Here is a 19,827-nt window from a genome sequence, read left to right as displayed (position 1 = left end):
GCTCTCCAGGCCCTGCTCAGGCCCCTGGCTCGGGGCTGTAGCACCCCAACTGTTCCCAAGTGTCAGTGGTCTCAGAAGCCCAGTGCTGACTTGGCCTTTATGCAGGCCACCTCAGGAGGGGCTCCAGTAAGATGGGCCTCGTGAAAGGCCCGTTACCTGCCAGTGCTCGGCATCCAAAATAGAATATTGAGCTGCAAAGCCTTTAATTCAATGTGTCCCAACAGCAGGTCGGTGTGGGGATAACTATGATCTGACTGGTCTTGAGCTATAATTATGGAGTCAGAATAAAAAATTACAGGCATTGTGTGGGCTTGTTTTAAATATAACGTAATCCATACCGTCCTCTCTCTTATTTGCTAGATTTGAGGTGGAATCTTTGGCGGTTGGCACAGGTTTTGCCTGACGTGTAGCAGATAAAAATGGCCCTTGCCAAATGAAAAGGACACAGCAGGGGGCCTCCCTGGATCCTGGCTGCTCCTGACAGCGCATGACCCACAGCCCACACGCATCTGGGCAGTCCTCTTTGTTCATATTACCTGCATGTCGCTTCTCCCCAACCCAACTCCGTCTCCAGTCTCCCCCACCAGTCCACCAGAAACATCTCTGCAAAACAGTCTTGATGCCTAAGAACCCATGAATGATGCCCCTCTGTCTACAGGGTAAATCCAAACACCAAGTTCCTTCATCTCTTGGCCCCAAATCACCTTTCAACACCTTTCTGGGAATCGCAGCTTTAGAACAGGGGTGAAGTACAAGGGCCCCGGGGTCCACTGCATGGGGTCACCCTCAGGCTGCACGGTTTATGCGCTGCCTGTGAGTCTGGGCACGTGACCTCCGCTACATGCTTGCGCTCCTCCACTACTATCGCAGGTCCTTGTACGGATGGAATGAGGTAACACGCTCCTAGAGTGACCCAAGGCATGTCCCTTTCCTCACCATGTCTCAGGTCATCTATTAAAAGGAATCAGTAGTCTTATTGCCTTTCAAATCAATAAATGTTTTTAAAATGGCATTTCTTGGTGTAGCTGTGTGGTAAGGTGGGAATGCATTAGTTCAACCTTCTGGAAAGCAAAACAGAAAGACACAAAGTCTTAAAACATGTTTGTACTCTAGGAGTAGGAATCTAATCTAAGGGGAAAATCAAATTGTGGACAAAGATTTATATTTGGAAGATGCTTACTTTAATGGATTTTAATGCTCTTGAAAAACTCAAAATATGAAATGCCCAACATTTAGGTAACAGTACATGCTTATGGTGTGTGCACTCAAAACACTCATGCAGTCATTAGAAGTATTTATGAAGAACATTTTATGTTGAAATTAAAATTTTTATTTTAAGTGAGTAAAGCAGATACAAATTACACTGTATGATCTCAACGATAATAAAAATATATACAACCACAGAAAAAAAAGTTGAGATGAAAATATCACAGCAGTTATCTTTGGTGAACTTATAGGATTATATTTTCTTTGCAATTGTTTTCTGTATTTTCCAAATATTTTAGAATAGGCATGCACTACCTCATAATTTTTAAAAGAGCTGAATGTTAAAAATGGTATAACTAAAATGAGGGGATAAAAGAAAAACTTGACGTCTCAGTTTCCATCTGGCTTTAACGCCCTCTAATTGTACGGTGCTGGGACTGTCCACAGGAGAGGTGACAGCGGAGACTGCCCACCTCAGTGACGAGCAGCACCAGGGCCAGTGCCTGGAGTCAGCAGTCTGCCAACCACAGGGCTGCCCAAGTGCATCTGCACAGACTGCTCTTGAGGCCAGCTGCCTCTCTGAAGTCTTCCTGAAACCTTCCTAAGTGCTAAACACCTCCGATGCCGCCCTGGCTCAGTGGTAGAGCATCAGCCTGGCATGCAGAAGTCCCGGGTTCGATTCCCGGCCAGGGCACACAGGAGAGGCGCCCATCTGCTTCTCCACCCCTCCCCCTCTCCTTCCTCTCTGTCTCTCTCTTCCCCTCCTGCAGCGAGGCTCCATTGGAGCAAGGATGGCCCGGGCGCTGAGGATGGCTCCTTGGCCTCTGCCCCAGGTGCTAGAGTGGCTCTGGTCGCGACAGAGCGATGCCCCGGAGGGGCAGAGCATTGCCCCCTGGTGGGCAGAGCGTCGCCCCCTGGTGGGCGTGCCGGGTGGATCCTGGTCGGGCGCATGCAGGAGTCTGTCTGACTGTCTCTCCCAGTTTCCAGCTTCAGAAAAATACAAAAAAAAAAAAAGGAAAAAACCTCCGATGCCAACGGAAGTGGGGCAGTGCACCAGCCCTGCTCCGTCCCTGCCACACCATGGGTGCTGGGGGCCCCCTGTCGAGGCGGGTCAAGCGGCTTTATAGCCTGAGAGGTGAGCTCCTCCCACCTCAGGCAAGGGGCTTGCTGGAGCAGGAAGAGAGGCTGAACTGCTGTCATCACGTGGGCTGCTCTGTTTCACACATCTGGACTTTGGGGACCCACGTCCCCAACTGCCAGGACATGCAGGTCCATCTGTCTGAGGGTGGAGGGCCTGGAACACTTCATTGGGGGGTCACTCCCAGTCATTTCTCAGGAGATCAGCCCAGATGAGGTCACCTGGAGAGATAAAAAGCATTGTTGGGTTTAGAGAGAGAGAGAGAGAGAGAGGAGGGGGAAGGGGCAGGAAGCACTAACTCCCATATGGGCCTTGACTGGGCAAGCCCAGGATTTCAAACTAGCAACCTCGGAGTTTCAGGTTGATGCTTTATCCACTGTGCCAACACAGGTCAGGCTTTTTTTTTTTTTTTTTTTAATTGATTTGAGGGAGGAAGGGAGGGAGACAGAGAAGCATCGATTTGTTGCTCCACTTGTCTATGCATGTTCATTGGTTCATTCTTGTAAGTGCCCTGACCGGGGATTGAACTTGTAATCTTGGAGTATCAGATAGATGTTCTAACCAACTGTACTACCATAAGAAATGGGTTCTTGAAGAACTCCTGGTAGAAGGAAGGGCCTATATGAGTTCAATGGGGGAGCAAGGCCTTCGAGGCCACTGGCCCGAGTGTCCAGGTGTAGTCAGCAGCTTGTCAGGGTCTGTACAAGATCTCCACAAACCAGCCACATGCCTGCCCAGTTAGAAACCAGAGAAAGTCAGCAATCAGAAGCTGAAAGATTACAACAAACAGACAGGCTTAGAGAGAGAGCAGGGAGGACAGACAGCAAGAGGCAGGTGGAGAGAGAGACAGACAGAGCCCCAGGCTGCAGGGCAGGGAGCTGTCACCAGGCGTGGGCTCCAAGGAGCAAGTCAGCACCGAGCAAGAGCATGTGCACATCCTGGCTGTAATCAGGAAAGTGCACATTAGAGGAGCCTGATGTGCCGCTGTACACCTACTAAATTAGCACACATTAACACAGCGATGACATCTGTTGCTGCTGGGGTGTGGTCAAGCCAGTTTAAACACACTGCCAATGGCTCTGTGAATTAGCACAGCAAGAAACTGTGCAATACCGCGCCGGTGCTATTCAAATGTTCATCTCTTCTTATGTGGCAATGCCACTGCAGGGAACGTGTGGCGAGGAAATAATTCACAGACAATGACAGGTTGTATATAAAAGATGACGAAGGTGGTGCTATGTTATGTCCAATATGCTACAGCATAGCACTGAATTTTTTTCACATCTCCCTTGTGTCTGTTAACAGGCCTCGGACAGACCCCACAGCAGAGATGAGATTCCAACAAAACGGCTTTGTCAGGCCCACCAAGGATCTCTGGTGCAGCAAGAACGCTTACTCCCTCAGAGGCCACCTGGGCTTCCTTACCCCAGGCTGAGATAACAGCTTTCTGGCACCATAAAAGCACAGCCATCCAGTACCAGGGGCCCCCAAACTTTTAACACAGGGGGCCAGTTCACTGTCCCTCAGACTGTTGGAGGGCCGCCACATCAGTGCTCCTCTCACTGACCACCAATGAAAGAGGTGCCCCTTCTGGAAGTGCGGCGGGGGCTGGATAAATGGCCTGAGGGGGCTGCATGTGGCCCGCTGAGTAGAAGGTCCCTGTGGCCCGCAAATATTTATTAAAATAGGGATTCTGAAGACCAAATAATAACATATAAGGATCCTTAAGATATGTGAAAATAAGCAAACAAGAAAACTCTCTGTATGAAAATTAACAATTACATTAAGTAGCTGCCTGGATGCCTGGGCAGCCCCACCCTTGCTGGTGAACGGTGCATCTTGAGTCCCGGCTGGCCTTATAGACACTCCTGTCTCCCCAAGGGACCTGCCCCGATGCTCCCTGTCTGAGGCTCTCTAACCAAGAAGCCTAACCCACAGACCTCAGACTGGTGGGGAGACAGCCTCAGCTGAGCCTGCTCACCTAAACCGCTCATGTTGGTGGCCCTTGGGAGTCTGGGTGACGCCTGCTGGGTCACTCCGATGTCACGCTGCAAGGAGACAAGGCAAGACAGTTATGGCAGAGTTGGGTCCTCCTTTAAGAAAAGTGATTTTCCAGGCTTAGAAATGTCCTGCTTTCTGCCAGCACAGCAATCCGGTAAGGCAGCTGAAGTCTGAATGCGCAGCTGGAGCATGACGGGGTGAAGGCAATTCAGAACAGACGGAAGGCAAAGGAAGAGGGCTGTGGGGTCACCCCGCCTGGCCTGCCCAACAGTGGCACAGATCTGGTTCTGAACTCAAGTCATCCAGCTCTACGTTTTCCCCTCACTCTTCATGGCCGCCACAGAAGTGGGCAGTGAGTGAGAACTCAGTGGATTACGGGTGAAAGGAAAGAAAGGGGAAAGGCCATGGAGCACATGAATGAGCACGTGTCACCAAACAGTTCCATCCTTATTCAAAGCCCATCTGGCTTTCCAGATGTGCCCTTAATGGTGCTCCAGAGAAACTACATCCCTTGTGCCTGCCCTGCCTTACAGGGGCTGAGAACACTGAGTGACCGGGCCTGGGTACAGTCCACACATAGCTGCTGGACACAAAGAGGCTTCATCACAGTCCCTGCCCTTGGTGTGCTTTCAGTCTCATGGGAGAGGCAGGTGTAAAGAAGAAAGAATAACTCAGGGAGCAATCATCTGCTCTGTGCTAGGTACTATTACACATTTTGGGGGACAAACAAATCAATGTCTGTGCCCTTCCAGCGGGGAATATAGGCAACAAATGCCAAATAAAATAACTTCACACTGGAGAAATATAAGGGTTAGGGGCTAAGAGTGAGGAAGGTGGGGGAGAAGGAGGACGTATTTAATCAGTAAAATCAGTATCTTGTTTAACACCTAAATAACATAAAGAGGCAAACCATTAAAAAAATATCTGGGGTACAACATTCTCGGCAGCATTCATGGAAAGTGAAAAGGCCCTAAGGCAGGATGAAACCTCCCATGTGTAAGACGCACCTTAATTTGGGGGCCTGAAATTTGAAAAAAAGAAAGTATTACATAAAGTTATTAAACTCAAGTTTTATTCATCATAAAATTCATACAACTCCCCATCACTGTCAAAACTCCCATCCATTAGTTTGTCCTCATCTGTATCTGATGATGAATCACTATCCTCATATATTGCCTCGTCCTCAGTTCCATCTATGGCATTTGAAATGCCACAACCACTGTATAAGATGCACCCAGTTTTTAGACCCCAAATTTTTCCAAAAAGGGCGTGTCTTATACATGGGGAAACACGGTATTTAGGGTTAACATGAAGGGCCAGCAAGGTAGAAAAGGAATCGAGGTGGGGTGGGATGGGAGAGTAACAGGAGATGAGATCAGAGAGGTGGTGGGAAGCTTCAGGAAATGACAACATGTCTTCAAAGCCAGGCTCAGAAGCCCTGGCCGGTTGGCTCAGCGGTAGAGCGTCGGCCTAGCGTGCGGAGGACCCGGGTTCGATTCCCGGCCAGGGCACACAGGAGAAGCACCCATTTGCTTCTCCACCCCTCCGCCGCGCTTTCCTCTCTGTCTCTCTCTTCCCCTTCCGCAGCCAGGGCTCCATTGGAGCAAAGATAGCCCGGGTGCTGGGGATGGCTCTGTGGCCTCTGCCTCAGGCGCTAGAGTGGCTCTGGTCGCAACATGGCGACGCCCAGGATGGGCAGAGCATCGCCCCCTGGTGGGCAGAGCATCGCCCCATGGTGGGCGTGCCGAGTGGATCCCGGTCGGGCGCATGCGGGAGTCTGTCTGACTGTCTCTCCCTGTTTCCAGCTTCAGAAAAATGAAAAAAAAAAAAAAAGCCAGGCTCAGGACTGGACCCAGGCCCAGCACACTGATGTGCTTGACTGGGTGCTGGTACGTGCCACACCCTCATCAGGGGGCCCGTGGGTCACACAAGGACAATGGACAAGCCGTCCTCACAGAACACCAGATCCTACGGCTTCTTTGGTTCCACTGACTCCATTCCTATTCTCTCCTCCTCCTGTTCCCTGAGCTAGTATGTCAGTAAACACACACACACACACACACACACACACACACACACACACGGAATGATGCTGGAGCACCAGCACAGCTGGAAACCAGGCCACAGAAAGTGTGCTGTTCCAGAGCGAGCACAAGTAGGATGTGGCTTGAGCACTGAGTGCCTAGACCAGGGGTCCCCAAACTTTTTACACAGGGGGCCAGTTCACTGTCCCTCAGACCATTAGAGGGCCAGACTATAAAAAAAACTATGAACAAATACCTATGCACACTGCACATATCTTATTTTAAAGTGAAAAAACAAAACGGGAACAAATACAATATTTAAAATAAGAAACAAGTAAATTTAAATCAACAAACTGACCAGTATTTCAATGGGAACTATGGGCCTGCTTTTGGCTAATGAGATGGCCAATGTGCTCCTCTCACTGACCACCAATGAAAGAGGTGCCCCTTCCGGAAGTGCAGCGGGGGCCAGATAAATGGCCTTGGGGGCCGCATGCGGCCCACGGGCCGTAGTTTGGGGACCCCTGGCCTAGAGGGATAAATATAAGGTGACGAAAATGATTTGGCGTTAGGTGATGGATATACAACATAACTGACTAATCAAATGATGTGGAGATGTTTGCCTGAAATCTATGTATACTTATTGATCAACGTCACCTGTTAAAATTAATTTTCTAAATAAATAAATAAATAAATAAATAAATAAATAAATAAGTAGATAGATCTAGGCCATTGAGGAGAAGGTGTCCAGGCCGTGAGGTCTGATGCTCAGGAGAGAGAGCAGCTGGCACTGTGAGTGCTAGGGTAGGGTGCAGAGTGAGAAAGGAAGGCTGGGAAAGCATTCTGGGGCTGCTGACATTTGCGGGGTTAGGGGTGGCGAGGGGACACAGTGAAAGGAGAGTGGGCCACAGAGTGCAGGCTCACGGAAACCAACGGAGGAGAAAATTTCAAAGAGGGCATAGTTCCCAGTTTCAAACGCTGCAGAAGGGTCACAGGGGACGAAGACTGAGAAGGAGCCACTGGGTTTAACACTGGGAATAGCAGGAAGAGACCTTGGGAAGGGCAGATCTGGTGCAGCCAGGCCACGAGGGTATAGAAAGACTCAGGATAGGGATGTTTAAGCAGTAAGTGCAGACAGCTCTTTGAGGAAATCTGGGAGAGAATAAAGTATGATGCACTACTGCTTAGAGGTGGGGGGGAAGTCCAGCTCGGGGACAAGGGAGATGTAACATTTTTGTTGTCTCTGGCAAGGGAGCAGGGGAGGGAGGGGTGCCCCATGGATTCCTCACTTCTCTTCCTTCCCCTCTGCCAACCTCAGGCATCCTGGGGCCTTCTGCACCCTCCTGCCTAACAGGCGCCCTTCCCAAGTGGTTGTCTGACCCCATCTGTCTTGCTTAGGCACAGTGTTCACTGCTGTGTGGCAGGCCAGCCGCCAGGCAGCCTAGTCCATCACGGGGCTGGCTTCACTGTTAGAAAAGCTTTTCTTGGAGATCAGACACAGATGTGGCATAGTGCTGGGATTTTAATGGGGTTGGGTTTTCTATGTTTGTCTACAGATCTTATAATAAACGTTTACAATTCTTCCTTCTGTTGAGCCCAAATACATCTCTTTGTAGCTTTATACCCTTTGATTCTTGTTCTGGTCTTGAGGCTTCCTTTGACAAAGACAGCCCTTTTGACAGCAGAAGGAAGTGCGCCCACCTGTTTCCTGCTCTTCTGATGGTCTCCAGGACTTCTCCTGAGCACACTGCAGCCTCACTATCCTTTGAAATAGATACATTATTAGAGAAATTGGTATCTATTCCTCTCCTACCAGCAGAAGCTAGTGGTTAAGAGCACGAGTGGTTAAGAGCCAGCCTGGGTTTGAATCCTGGCTTTGCATCTTCCTAGCTGGTAACCTGGTTAAGTCATTTAACGTCTCTCTGCCACAAGGTCCTGACCTACCTCCTCAAGCTGTGAGGAATGCATGAGTTAGAACATAGGGAGTACTTCAAACAGTGACAAGAGGAAAGTTGGTGCTCATGCATGTTTACTGCTCTCAGATATTAAAGCTCCCTTTGGATGGGAATATGAAACACAGGAGTCCTCGCTAAATCACATGTCACATGAAGATGCTTTGATTTTCCAAGATGAACATGGCTACTGCCCAATCCTGAATCACGGGGCCTTTGTCTGAGAAAAACAAGACACCCGAAGCATTCCCAGGGTGTTTTGAAAGTCCAGAGAGCAGAATCCAATCTGGGGATGGAGAATGGAAAGGGACTACAGCAAAGCCATCTAGAGTGCCTCTCAGAGCTGTACTCCTGCAGGCAAATGAGCCAGATCTTCTGTCAACAACTGTCACCGCAGGCCTCTGTCCTGCTTGGCAGTTGGTCTAGGTTTCTGCTCATCCAAGGATCAGCCTTTGCTGCCTGGTAAGAATTGTCTGACCTCTGCTGTCCACTGTCTGTCATGACACAAACTTACAAGATGGCCACTGACTCGGGACACTGTAGTGGGAAGAGACCTCAGAGATGCACTTTTTCCCAACTTTTTTGACAGTCACTCCCAATATTAATATATACTGCTCAAAAAAATTAGGGGATATTCCAAAATGAATATGAAGCAATAACAAAAGGAAGCATTAAAATTTTTTATTAAACAGAACATTAGAAAAGCAAACGACAAGTCAAAGAAAGTTGTTCGATTATATAAATGAGATGGAAAACCATCTCATTTCATTGGTGAAAATGCACTGTACAAAAGGCTGAAAGTACTGGAGTGTCTGCATGTTCCCTGAGCCCCTAATTGTTGTGAGCAGTGTATTTTACACTGTGAATATACACAAAAATTTCACAAAGCAATTTTTACCTTTAATATGTGTGAGCATAGCCCTGGCCGGTTGGCTCAGCGGTAGAGCGTTGGCCTAGCGTGCAGAGGACCCGGGTTCGATTCCGGCCAGGGCACACAGGAGAAGCACCCATTTGCTTCTCCACCCCTCCGCCGCGCTTTCCCTCTCTGTCTCTCTCTTCCCCTCCCGCAGCCAAGGCTCCGTTGGAGCAGGGATGGCCCGGGCGCTGGGGATGGCTCTGTGGCCTCTGCCCCAGGCGCTGGAGTGGCTCTGGTCGCAACATGGCGACGCCCAGGATGGGCAGAGCATCGCCCCCTGGTGGGCAGAGCATCGCCCCATGGTGGGCGTGCCGGGTGGATCCCGGTCGGGCGCATGCGGGAGTCTGTCTGGCTGTCTCTCCCTGTTTCCAGCTTTGGAAAAAAATGAAAAAAAAAAAATATGTGTGAGCATAGCCCCATATAATTTTCAAACCATTGGACACATTAAATCAATTCACTGAAACATTTTTAAATACTCACTATAACTTAAGTAAAATATTGGTGAAATTACAAGTTTGAGAGATGGCTGTATTTCCCCCCAAAAAAACACACTGAATAAACATTTAACTATCAAAATAAAATATATTTCCATACCTCCTATAACCACCTTTCATACCAGCAGTGCCTGCATTCCTCACTTTGGGAATCACAGATCATTAGTTCCAAACTTCTCCTTTTATGGTGAAGGCAGTGAGGCCCAGACAGGCAAATTTATCACCAGCAAACAGGCCCTGGAAGAAATAATTAAGCAAGTTTTTTAAGCAGAAGGTAAACGTCACTAAATGAAAATCTGTATCTACACAAAGAAATGAAGAGCACCAAAACTGATAACTATGTGAATAAATATCAGCTGCTTAAAGCAAATACGTTAACAGTGTACTGTAGAGTTTATAGCATATGACTAAGTAAAATTATGACAATAGCACAATGACAAGGAAAAACGGGACGTATACTCTCGTAAGGTTCTTACACTATGTATGTCAAGTAGTATAACATCATGTGAGGGTAGAATATGGTAAGTTAGAAATGTATACTATAAACCCTAATGAAACTACTAAAATAAAATGATAGAGTAAATAAGCCAACAAAGGGGGTGAAATAAACAATTAAAGATACTAAATTAATACAAAAGAAAAAAGGGAACAATGACCATAGGAAACAAATAAAAAACAAACAGCTGGTTGATAGATTTAAGCTCAACATATCAATAATTACAGAAAATATAAATTGCCTAAACATTCCCATATTAGAAAAATTATTAGGTTGGACTAAAAAAACATCGAGATCCAATTATATAATCAACAAATCCATTTTAGATATAAAGACATAAATAGGTTGAAAGTAGAAGGGTGAGGAAAGGTATACCACCCTAACAATAATGAAAAGAAACTTGCAGTGGCTATATTTGTATCAAATAAAATAGATCTCAGAGCAAAGACTATTACTGGGGAGTAAAAAAAGTCATTTCATTATGATAAAGGGGTCAGTTTATCAAGCAGACCTGATGATGTTAAATGTTTATGCACCCAATAATAGAGCTTCCAAATCGTAATGAGATGTTTTGAGCCTGACAGGAATGACAGTGTGCTGTAGAATCCCATATAAATGTTACCTCTTTATTTCTTCCCTCTCTATTTTTAGTATTATCTATTATGCTCACTGCAAATTAAATTGAAGGACACTATACCTATATTTATTTGGCTGTCAAAAGAAACCATCCTAGGAGGTAGTAAATATGGTTCCAAGTTAAACATGGTGGCAAGTTATTTTCACTTCTATGGACTTCAGTTTTTTTATTCTGTACCATGAAGGTCAACTGTTTTGAAAAATTTTTTTTCTTTAAAAAATAAATTCTTTTTCCACGTGTGGAAACCATATATACATGTGAAGCCATAGAGGCAGTGATGGGATTCAAATAATTTAACAACCAGTTCTCTGCCCTAATGACCCATTTTAAGTATAAAAAAATTATATACCGAAAGGTAGTTTATTATTCCATGCATTTAATACTTAAATAAGAACAATAAAAGATGTATACAAAACCAGATAAGAAAGTTTTAAAATATTAAATAATATCTGACAAAAAACAATAAAACTGTTATTTAAGATATTTCCATATTGCTTGATTAGCATCCTCATTTGCAATTTTTTTCACCTATGGACTCAATGAACATTACTATGGGAGCTTAGGATACACAGTTGCACAGATGAACCTTAGAAAAGAGTAAGGGATATAAATTTGTGATTTCCACATTGGGCGGCTGCCCAGGAGTCCACTTTAAAGAGGACCGATTACACGTGTCATTTTAACAACTGGTTCGCTGAACACAACAAAAGCTAGGTATCAGTTCTGCTGAACTGGTACGAACTGGCTAAATCCCACCACTGCATAGAGGTGAGATCAAGCATCTGGCATCTGGACTTGGGTACTTGCACTAGCCATACTGGATGGGAGACACAGCAAGAATAGAAGACCAGGAATCCTGGGAGATCTAAATGGGAACTTGTGCCAAATACCTTGCTAGTTGGGCTCATAATTCTCCTCCTGGCTTGTGTGATCTGGGGAAAGAGTATTCTATTAATGGCACTCTTTCATCAAGTATTTTCAACAAGTGACAGCAAATATATATGAATTTTGTAGGCTGCCCTCAGCTTATATATGCATGAATGAATTATGAGAAGAATGACAGGTGCTGACTTGTACTTATTTTTCAAACTAACTTGACTGGCAACAACTGAAGGCAAGTCACAGCCACTTCCTAGCTCAACAAATGCAAGGGATTAGAAGATGGAGCTGTTAAGAGATTTTCTTGGCTGGCAATGGAGGGGACGGCATTGCTCTTTGCTCTTTTTTTTTTTTTTTTTTTTTTTTTTTTACAGGGACAGAGAGAGAGTCAGATAGAGGGATAGATAGGGACAGACAGACAGGAACGGAGAGAGATGAGAAGCATCAATCATCAGTTTTTCGTTGAGACACTGTAGTTGTTCATTAATTGCTTTCTCATATGTGCCATGACTGCGGGCCTTCAGCAGACTGAGTAACCCCTTGCTCGAGCCAGTAACCTTGGGATCATGCTAGCGAGCTTTTTGCTCAAGCCAGATGAGCCCGCGCTCAAGCTGGCAACCCCTGGGTCTCGAACCTGGGTTCTTCCGCATCCCAGTCTGACGCTCTATCCACTGCGCCACCGCCTGGTCAGGCGCTCTTTGCTCTTTATTGTACACATGTGCTCAGCATTATCTACCATGTCACAGATACAAGAGCACCTGTGCTACCTTTGGAGCTTCCAAGAGTGGAAAATGTGGGGAGGATACTCACATACAATAAGCATGCACACTCTTATAATGTACAGGAGCAGCTATATTGAAAAATATGACAGATACAAGCTTTTTTAATATACAGGATCATTTTAAACCGTGAAATCTGATGTATAAAACAGTATGGATTGCAAATATCTTGTCAACATCCTTTTCTTCATGTCTGTTATCTTTCTTGCTCTGTGTGTACCACTTTGGATTTCAGCTTTGAAACATGGATAATATTAGGAGGAAGAAATCTAAGTAAAACCTTCTTATGAAACAAGGATAACAAAAGAAAGAAGGTGTCACAATTCCGTGTCCTTCCAAGAGAATCGGTCATCAAGAAATCAGTGTTTGGCTTTTCACAACAGCCTTCCAACCAGTCTTACAGGTACTACTAAAAAGGGAGACCAAAGCAATTAATACAGAAAAGTCTAGAAGGATATACTCCAAGTCGCTGACATTATTTTCAAAGGATGAAAATAAATGATGAAAAATTATTAAATTGTTCTTTACACATCTTCAAGTTATTTCATTTGTTCTATTACGCACGTATCACTTTTATAATAGGCGTTAATAAAGAACATTGATAAGAAAAACAACTACCCTACCATTTTAAAAAACACTGATTAAGAGTGTTTGTATGTAATGTACGTGGTCTGTCATGTTAAAAAGAATTAGTAAGCTCACCAAAGACTAAAATTCCAAAGTCTAATTATTAGTTTATAGCAGAAGTTTGATGAGGCAGAAGCATGAGGGTAGGCTTTGGGGTTTATAACATTCCTCTGGCCTGAGCCCTGATTCTACTGGGGAGCCCAGTGCCCTTCCATGTAATTAAATGAAGTAATGTGGGTAATGACTTAGCAAAGTGTCTAGAAACAGCAAGTACTCTACCTCAGAAAAAGGTTCCACGGAGTCATGGTCATATGCATCCTATTAGATGGGACCAGTTTTCCTCCTGGGTTATATATCACATAAATTATTAAAAGCAGAGATAAGGTCTCCTCAAGAAACAATATACCCTGCTCCTCTGAGGGCTCCTGCCCTGACATTTGATGTAGGCCACTGTCTCTAAACCTCTCCCGTAGCATAATCCTATGATGAGTGGGGTGCTTCTTCCAATGGAGCACGCTTTAGCTTTCTAAGCTGCTAGAATCTTCTGGGTTTTGCATTATTGACATTTTGGACCCGGTGACGCTTTGTGGTAAGGGACTGGTAGGGAATAACCTGTGCATTGCAGGATGTTTAGTGGTATGCACCATACACCAAACTGCTCAAGCCAAAACTTTACCCACTAGATGCCGGTAGTATCCAACCCCCACAGCTGTGGCAAACATACCTCCAGACATTGCCAAATGTTCTTCCGTGTGGGGCAAAATGACCCCCAGTTTAGAACCACTGTTATAGATCAATTCAGTTGTTCTTCAGCCATCCCATAAGAACCTGGGCCTAGGACTACACATTAATATCCATGTTCCCCCACCCCATACCACCACCACCAAAACAAAACAAAAATCTGAACTTTTGAACTTTGTTTTAGGACCTTCTTCCCAGGAGCAATGTTACATTACCTGTGAAAGTCAGGTTTTCTGAAATAGTTGTCTAAGATTTTAGTGCAAATTTTCTCACTTATTGGTGGCTGCCAGAGTACTAGATGCAAGGAAAAATTAGGTGGGCCAGGCCAGGCCAGGCCCTGTGGGGATGAAAGAGAGAGATGAGCTAGCTGGTGCTCCCAAAAACAAGATCTCAAATTCATTCACACAGCATAACATGAGTGAGACAGCCTGGCAGATATTAGTTACTTAGCTGTATAGCTTTATTTATTTATTTATTTATTATCATTATTATTATTATTATTAGTGAGAGAGACAGACAGACAGACAGACAGACAGGAAGGGAGAAGGATGAGAAGTATCAACTCATAGTTGTGGCACTTTAGTTGTTTATTGATTTATTTTCTCATATATGCCTTGACCAGGAGGCTCCAGCTGAACCAGTGACCCCTTGCTCAAGCCAGTGAGCCTTCACTCAAGCTGGTGACCTCTGGGTTTCGAACCTGGGTCCTCAGTGTCCCAGGTCGACGCTGTATCCACTGTGCCACCGCCTGGTCAGATTTAGTCGTATAGCTTTAAATACCATCTGTGTACTGATGAACCCACATTTTTAATATTTCCAATCCTCACCTCCCTCAGGATAGCTGGCTTCTGGCATTCAGCTGCCACACAGTGTCTCCATTTAGGTACTGCACAGGAATTTCAAGTTCCTCATGGCCAAAACTAACTGATCCCCCCTCAAACAAACCTGATCTTACCTTAGTACAGGGGTTACTTACCTTAGTACTTGGGTTATGACACAGTTCCGTTCCTATGACAGAGATGTAACCTCAATTTTGGTATAAGTCGAAACACACGCTAGCCTAAGTCACTTACCTATCCTAACACAGTTGTAAAATATTTATAATTCTCTAGAACATAAAAACACAACTAAGCCACAGAAAAAGAATACTGTGTATTCTTCCACCACGCAGCCAAACTAGTTCACCCATGTAGTCCGTAAGTACCATGCTAATGGTAAGCCAAAATACTCATGTCTCAATATTTTAAGTTTTTATGGGCCCTGGTTGGTTGGCTCAGCAGTAGAGCGCTGGCCTGGCATGTGGAAGTCCCAGGTTTGATTCCCAGTCAGGGCACACAGGAGAAGTGACCACCTGCTTCTCCACCCCACCCCACCCCACCCCATCTCTCTCTCTCTCTCTCTCTTCTCCTCCCGCAGCCATGGCTCAAATGAGCAAAGTTGGCACCGGTGCTGAGGATGGCTCCATGGCCTCCATCTCAGGTGATGAAACAGCTCAGTTGCCAAGTAATGGAGCTGTGGCCCAACTGGGCAGAGTATCGCCTTGGTAGGGGCTTGCCAGGTAGATCCCGGTCAGGGCGCATGCGAAAGTCTGTCTCTGCATACCCGCCTCCCACTTAATAAAATAGTTTTTATGGGAGTGAGCGTTGTAAACTCAAAATGTCATATGTCAAGACTGTAGTAAACTGAGGAAACCCTGTATTTGTCATAAATGGCCATACTACCATACATCAAATTGCTCAAGTGAGAACTTAGAAATCATCCTTGAATCTTCTAGTCTTCTTTCCCTCACCTCCATATCCAGTGGTCATGTAAACTCTACCTCCAAACCCATCCCTAATCTGCCTTCTTTTCTCTAGCTCCACTTCTGCCACCCTAGTTTAAGCTACTATGGTTTCTTTCTAGACCATGGCATTAGCTTCCTAACTGGTTCTTGTTTCATTGCTTGTCCCTACACCAGGTTTTCTCAATATCACACTATTGACATTTTGATCTAAGTAATTCTTTGTTTGGTGTGTGCGGTGGGGAGGGACGGCCTTGTGAACTGTATGACATTCAGCAGCATCCCTTGTCTCCAACTACCAGATGCCATTAGCAAAACTTCCGCACCCTCAAATTGTGACAAATAAAAATGTCTGTAGACATTGCCAGGGGACAGCATCACCTCCAGCTGAGACCACTGTCTTACATCCTATACATAGAAGCTGGGGTATTTCTAAAATATAAACTGTAGAAAAAGAAAAAATATATACATTGCATCATGTCACTCTCCTGCTGAAAACCCTCCAATGTCTTCCCATTGACCTTAGAATAAAACTCAAGCTCTCTGCCCCAGCTTACAAGACCTCTAGAAACTGCTCCTGCCTAGTTCTTCACACCCTCTCCTCCACCATGGTTCTCCCTCACTAGACTCCAGCCACACTAGTCTTCTTTCTGTTCCATACATTCCGGTTTGCCTCCATCCACTCTTCCATTTGCTGTTTCCTCTGACTAGAATGCTCTCTTTCCAGATCTTTGCAGGGCTGTTAACCTACACAAATCTCAGCTCAAATGATGCTTTGTCAGCAAGACCACGCCTGACCACGCTATTTAAAGAAACCCCTAACCTGCATTCTCTATCACATCACCCATTTATTTCCTTCATAGAGCTAATAACAGTAGAAAAACTGTCTTGTTTTGTCATCTGTTGTCTGCCTCTTCACCAGGATACACAGGACTCTAAGAGTCAGGCCCTGCCTCTCCTGTTCCCTGCTATAGTCAAAGTGCTAGAATGCTGTTCAGGAATAGAGTACTCAAAAATTCCTACTCTCCACCTCCTCAAATCTCAGGCCTGGTTTTCCTAAGATTATTCTTCATTGTTGAAGTTGATCTTCATTTTTAACTACATTTTTACATATGTTTAAAAGTGTGTGAGTGGGGGTACCACGTACAAGGCTTAGTATAAATATAACTAAAAAGCCCGGAGGTCATACGAAATGACCGCTGTTCTAGATATTATAAATTGTAATTAAAATGATTTGTGCAAAGGTGTCTGCTAATTCAAACTGAATTACCCAGGGCAGGCGGCGAGGACGCCCCTTTGCTTAGTACCCCACGGGGTTTCCCTCTTCTACTTGCTTAATTGCTTAAAGTAGAGTGCAATGAAGGAAACCACTGGCGGTACATTTCTTAAGAGCCACCCCTAGCTCAATAAATAAAGGTGATTTAAATAATAAAATGTTAATTCACATGTCAAAGATCTCTTTGTACACAACATTTCTTGTGTAGATCTTTCCATCATTTTTAAGCTCGCCTTGCAGAGGACCATCAATTATTTTTAATTTTACGTCCGTTCTTTCATGAACTCTTGAACAGGCAATATAAAGTTGACCGTGTCCAAATGCAGGCTCAGGTAAAAAAATGCTAACATGCTTAAGCGTTTGGCCCTGAGACTTATTGATGGTCATAGCAAAGGCAAGTTTTACAGGAAATTGTCTACGACTCAATTGAAACAGCAACCCTGTTTGAGATGGAGCCAAATCAATTCTTGGAATGACATGTATTTCACCTTTAGAGGAGCCAAAGACATTATTTTTCAATTGGAGAACCTCTAGTCTTGTATCATTGCAAAGACCCCTTCTGGTGTTAAGATTTCTTAACAGCATAATAATTGCTCCAATCTTTAACCTCAATTTGTGAGGTGGCATGCCAAAAGGCGACAGACTATTTAAAAATTCCGTTGGAAAGTTGTTGGCACTCGCTTTATTATCAGCTACAACGGAATCAACACTTAAATATGTCGTGTCGTTCCCTTCTATGATATTTAAGACATCATCATATAGTTTGTCTACATCAGAATTTTTAGGACACAATATTGCCCTTTCACTAATTTCACTGATGTTTCCAGGCTGGATTTTATTACCAAAAACCCAATCCACTAAACTATCTTTGCATATTATTGACAAAGGAATCTCGACAACGTCTTCACTCAATCCATTATCATCAGAAAGAGTTCCATTTCCAAGTTTTCAAAGCCACTCACTATATTTGGGGTCATTTGACCTCATGTTCATTGTCAGTGGGAGTTTCTTAAATAAATCCCATGATTTTGCAAATTTTATGCTATTTTGTATTATTGCGGCTTGTGGAGCATGAGGCAATACTGATAGACATTGTCTAAAGTCACCTCCAAGAAGTAAAACTTTTCCTCCAAATGGATAATCACTTTCATGATTTCTTTTAACAACCTGTCAGTTGTATCCAAAGCATGGTTTGAAGCCATGGTATATTCGTCAATTATTATGAGCTTTGCTTCTCTTAAAAGCTTTGCTTTGTCAGTATTTAATTTAATATTAGATACTGAAGTTTCATTTAATGGAATTGGCTATCCAAAAAGACTGTGTATTGTCTTTCCAAGCCTTGTCTTTCTCTGCTCAGTGGTTTCTTTTTGTCGAGAAAGCCGTTTTTGTGCAGCTGTAGCTCCTTTTCTCTCCTCTTCAGTGCTGTATTTTCTAGGAGGCATTCTTAAAAGAAATGCCGTTAAGACGTAGTTTTTATGTAAAACAGATGATTACCAATGCAAACAAATGTTCACCTTCCCCCTTAAATGCTCAATTTGCGTTCAGCCTTAAATTGTTTCAAAAGCAGATGATTGCTAAGGCAAACAAATGTTCACCTTCCCCCTGACCCGCTCAATTTGCGTTCAGCCGTGGCAATTTCACCCCATTGGCTAGTACAGTTACGCAAGCAACCAATAAGCTATCGGCGACAAACAGACACTCAAGCCGCATATAATAAAGACAACTGCTTATTTTGAAACATAAATAAAGGCCAATTAATTAATAAAAGCCTGTTCTTTGCCCCTCAGGTTTTTTAGCATGCATATAATCATTCATTCTACTGGTTATCATTTCAGTTTGGTCCCTGTCCCTAAACAGCGAAGGGACTACGAACTTCAAACTTACCTGGTTCAGAGTTTCAGACTCTGTCCATCAATTCAACTTACACAGTATAATGGACCTGAAAACCTTTTACTCTGGATTCAAGTTAAAATAGCTGCCTGGGTCAAAGGCAGGATGGTCCAACACGCAGCATGGTCGGTCAATATTAGCAGAGTCCAGAAACCGTACCTTGGATGTTCCTCACAGTGATTTATGGGCTGTTTCCAGGAAATCAAAGATAATTGGTCCACCTGGCAGCTCGGTGGCTGCAAACTGGAGGCAATGTTGTCCTGGCTGAGGACCATGGCCTTTTCGTGGCTTTTGGGAAGCATTTCATCTGGCCATTTTTACATTCTGACCTTTTGCTGGCTTGTCCCTCCTGGGAGGGCTCTCCACGTGGTGCAGAGATGTCTCCACCCGAAGGGACGACGCCCTGACGTGGCGCGAGGACGTTTCTGTGCGCTGCGAGGAGGTTTCCACGTGCTGGGAAGACACCTCGAGGACACGAGGGAGCCACTTCCCAGAGGGAGATTGGGAGGACCCCTCACTGCTGCGCTGGGAGGTTTCCACCTGCCGGGAAGATGTGCGCACCACCCGCGAGGAGGTCTCCACTCTGTGGGACGAGGTCTCTACGCGAAGGGTTGACGTCTCCTTGCTGCGGGTGGTCTCTACCTGGGGCGAAACAGGCTTTCCCCGAAGGGATGAGGCCATTTTAGGGTGGAACTGGGCCTAGAGGGCTCGGGATGCCCCACAGCCCAACACTCCCCGAGAGTGCACAGGGAAAGGGATGATGTCACAACTGCGTGTTATATCACCGCAGACACAAGGGTGAACGAGAGTGCCCCGACACGAGGACCTGCAGACACGGGGACCCCGTGAGGGGCTTTTCTCTCCCTTGCAAATAATGGGCCCTCTCCCCAAGGTCTCCTTGCTTCCAGCACATCATCGGCTTTTCGAAGCGTGAGGCCGCAGAGCGCCAGCCGGCGGAGCGCGGACTGAGCCTGGGCGGGGCCTGGATGGG

General features: G+C 45.2%; 1 protein-coding gene across 3 annotated transcripts; it reads right to left on the bottom strand.

The window, feature by feature from the left end:
* Positions 1 to 1,329: 1,329 nt before the first annotated feature.
* On the bottom strand, positions 1,330 to 19,823 carry C2H17orf100 (chromosome 2 C17orf100 homolog). Of its 3 annotated transcripts, XM_066262954.1 has the most exons (4): positions 18,831 to 19,823; positions 14,106 to 14,227; positions 9,832 to 9,968; positions 1,330 to 2,565 (listed from the first exon to the last, which is right to left on the bottom strand). In XM_066262954.1, the coding sequence occupies exon 1, from the start codon at positions 19,515 to 19,517 to the stop codon at positions 19,140 to 19,142; it is 378 nt and encodes a 125-aa protein (XP_066119051.1). In that variant the 5' UTR covers positions 19,518 to 19,823; the 3' UTR covers positions 1,330 to 2,565; positions 9,832 to 9,968; positions 14,106 to 14,227; positions 18,831 to 19,139. The 3 variants fall into 3 exon arrangements, 2 of the variants coding, with proteins under 2 accessions (XP_066119051.1, XP_066119052.1); XR_010729499.1 differs by lacking the exon at positions 14,106 to 14,227 and having other exon boundaries at positions 18,831 to 19,142; XM_066262955.1 differs by lacking the exons at positions 1,330 to 2,565; positions 9,832 to 9,968; positions 14,106 to 14,227 and adding an exon at positions 18,327 to 18,389.
* Between the last annotated feature and the right edge of the window lie 4 nt (positions 19,824 to 19,827).

The sequence above is a fragment of the Saccopteryx bilineata genome, chromosome 2 (genome assembly GCF_036850765.1).
Source record: "Saccopteryx bilineata isolate mSacBil1 chromosome 2, mSacBil1_pri_phased_curated, whole genome shotgun sequence".
In the NCBI taxonomy this organism is placed as follows: Eukaryota; Metazoa; Chordata; class Mammalia; order Chiroptera; family Emballonuridae; genus Saccopteryx; species Saccopteryx bilineata.
This window is presented reverse-complemented; position numbering and strand designations above follow the sequence as displayed.

Coding starts and splice junctions, on each gene's coding strand:
- C2H17orf100 (XM_066262954.1), bottom strand. CDS start 19,517: ATGGCCTCATCCCTTCGGGGAAAGCCTGTTTCGCCCCAGGTAGAGACC.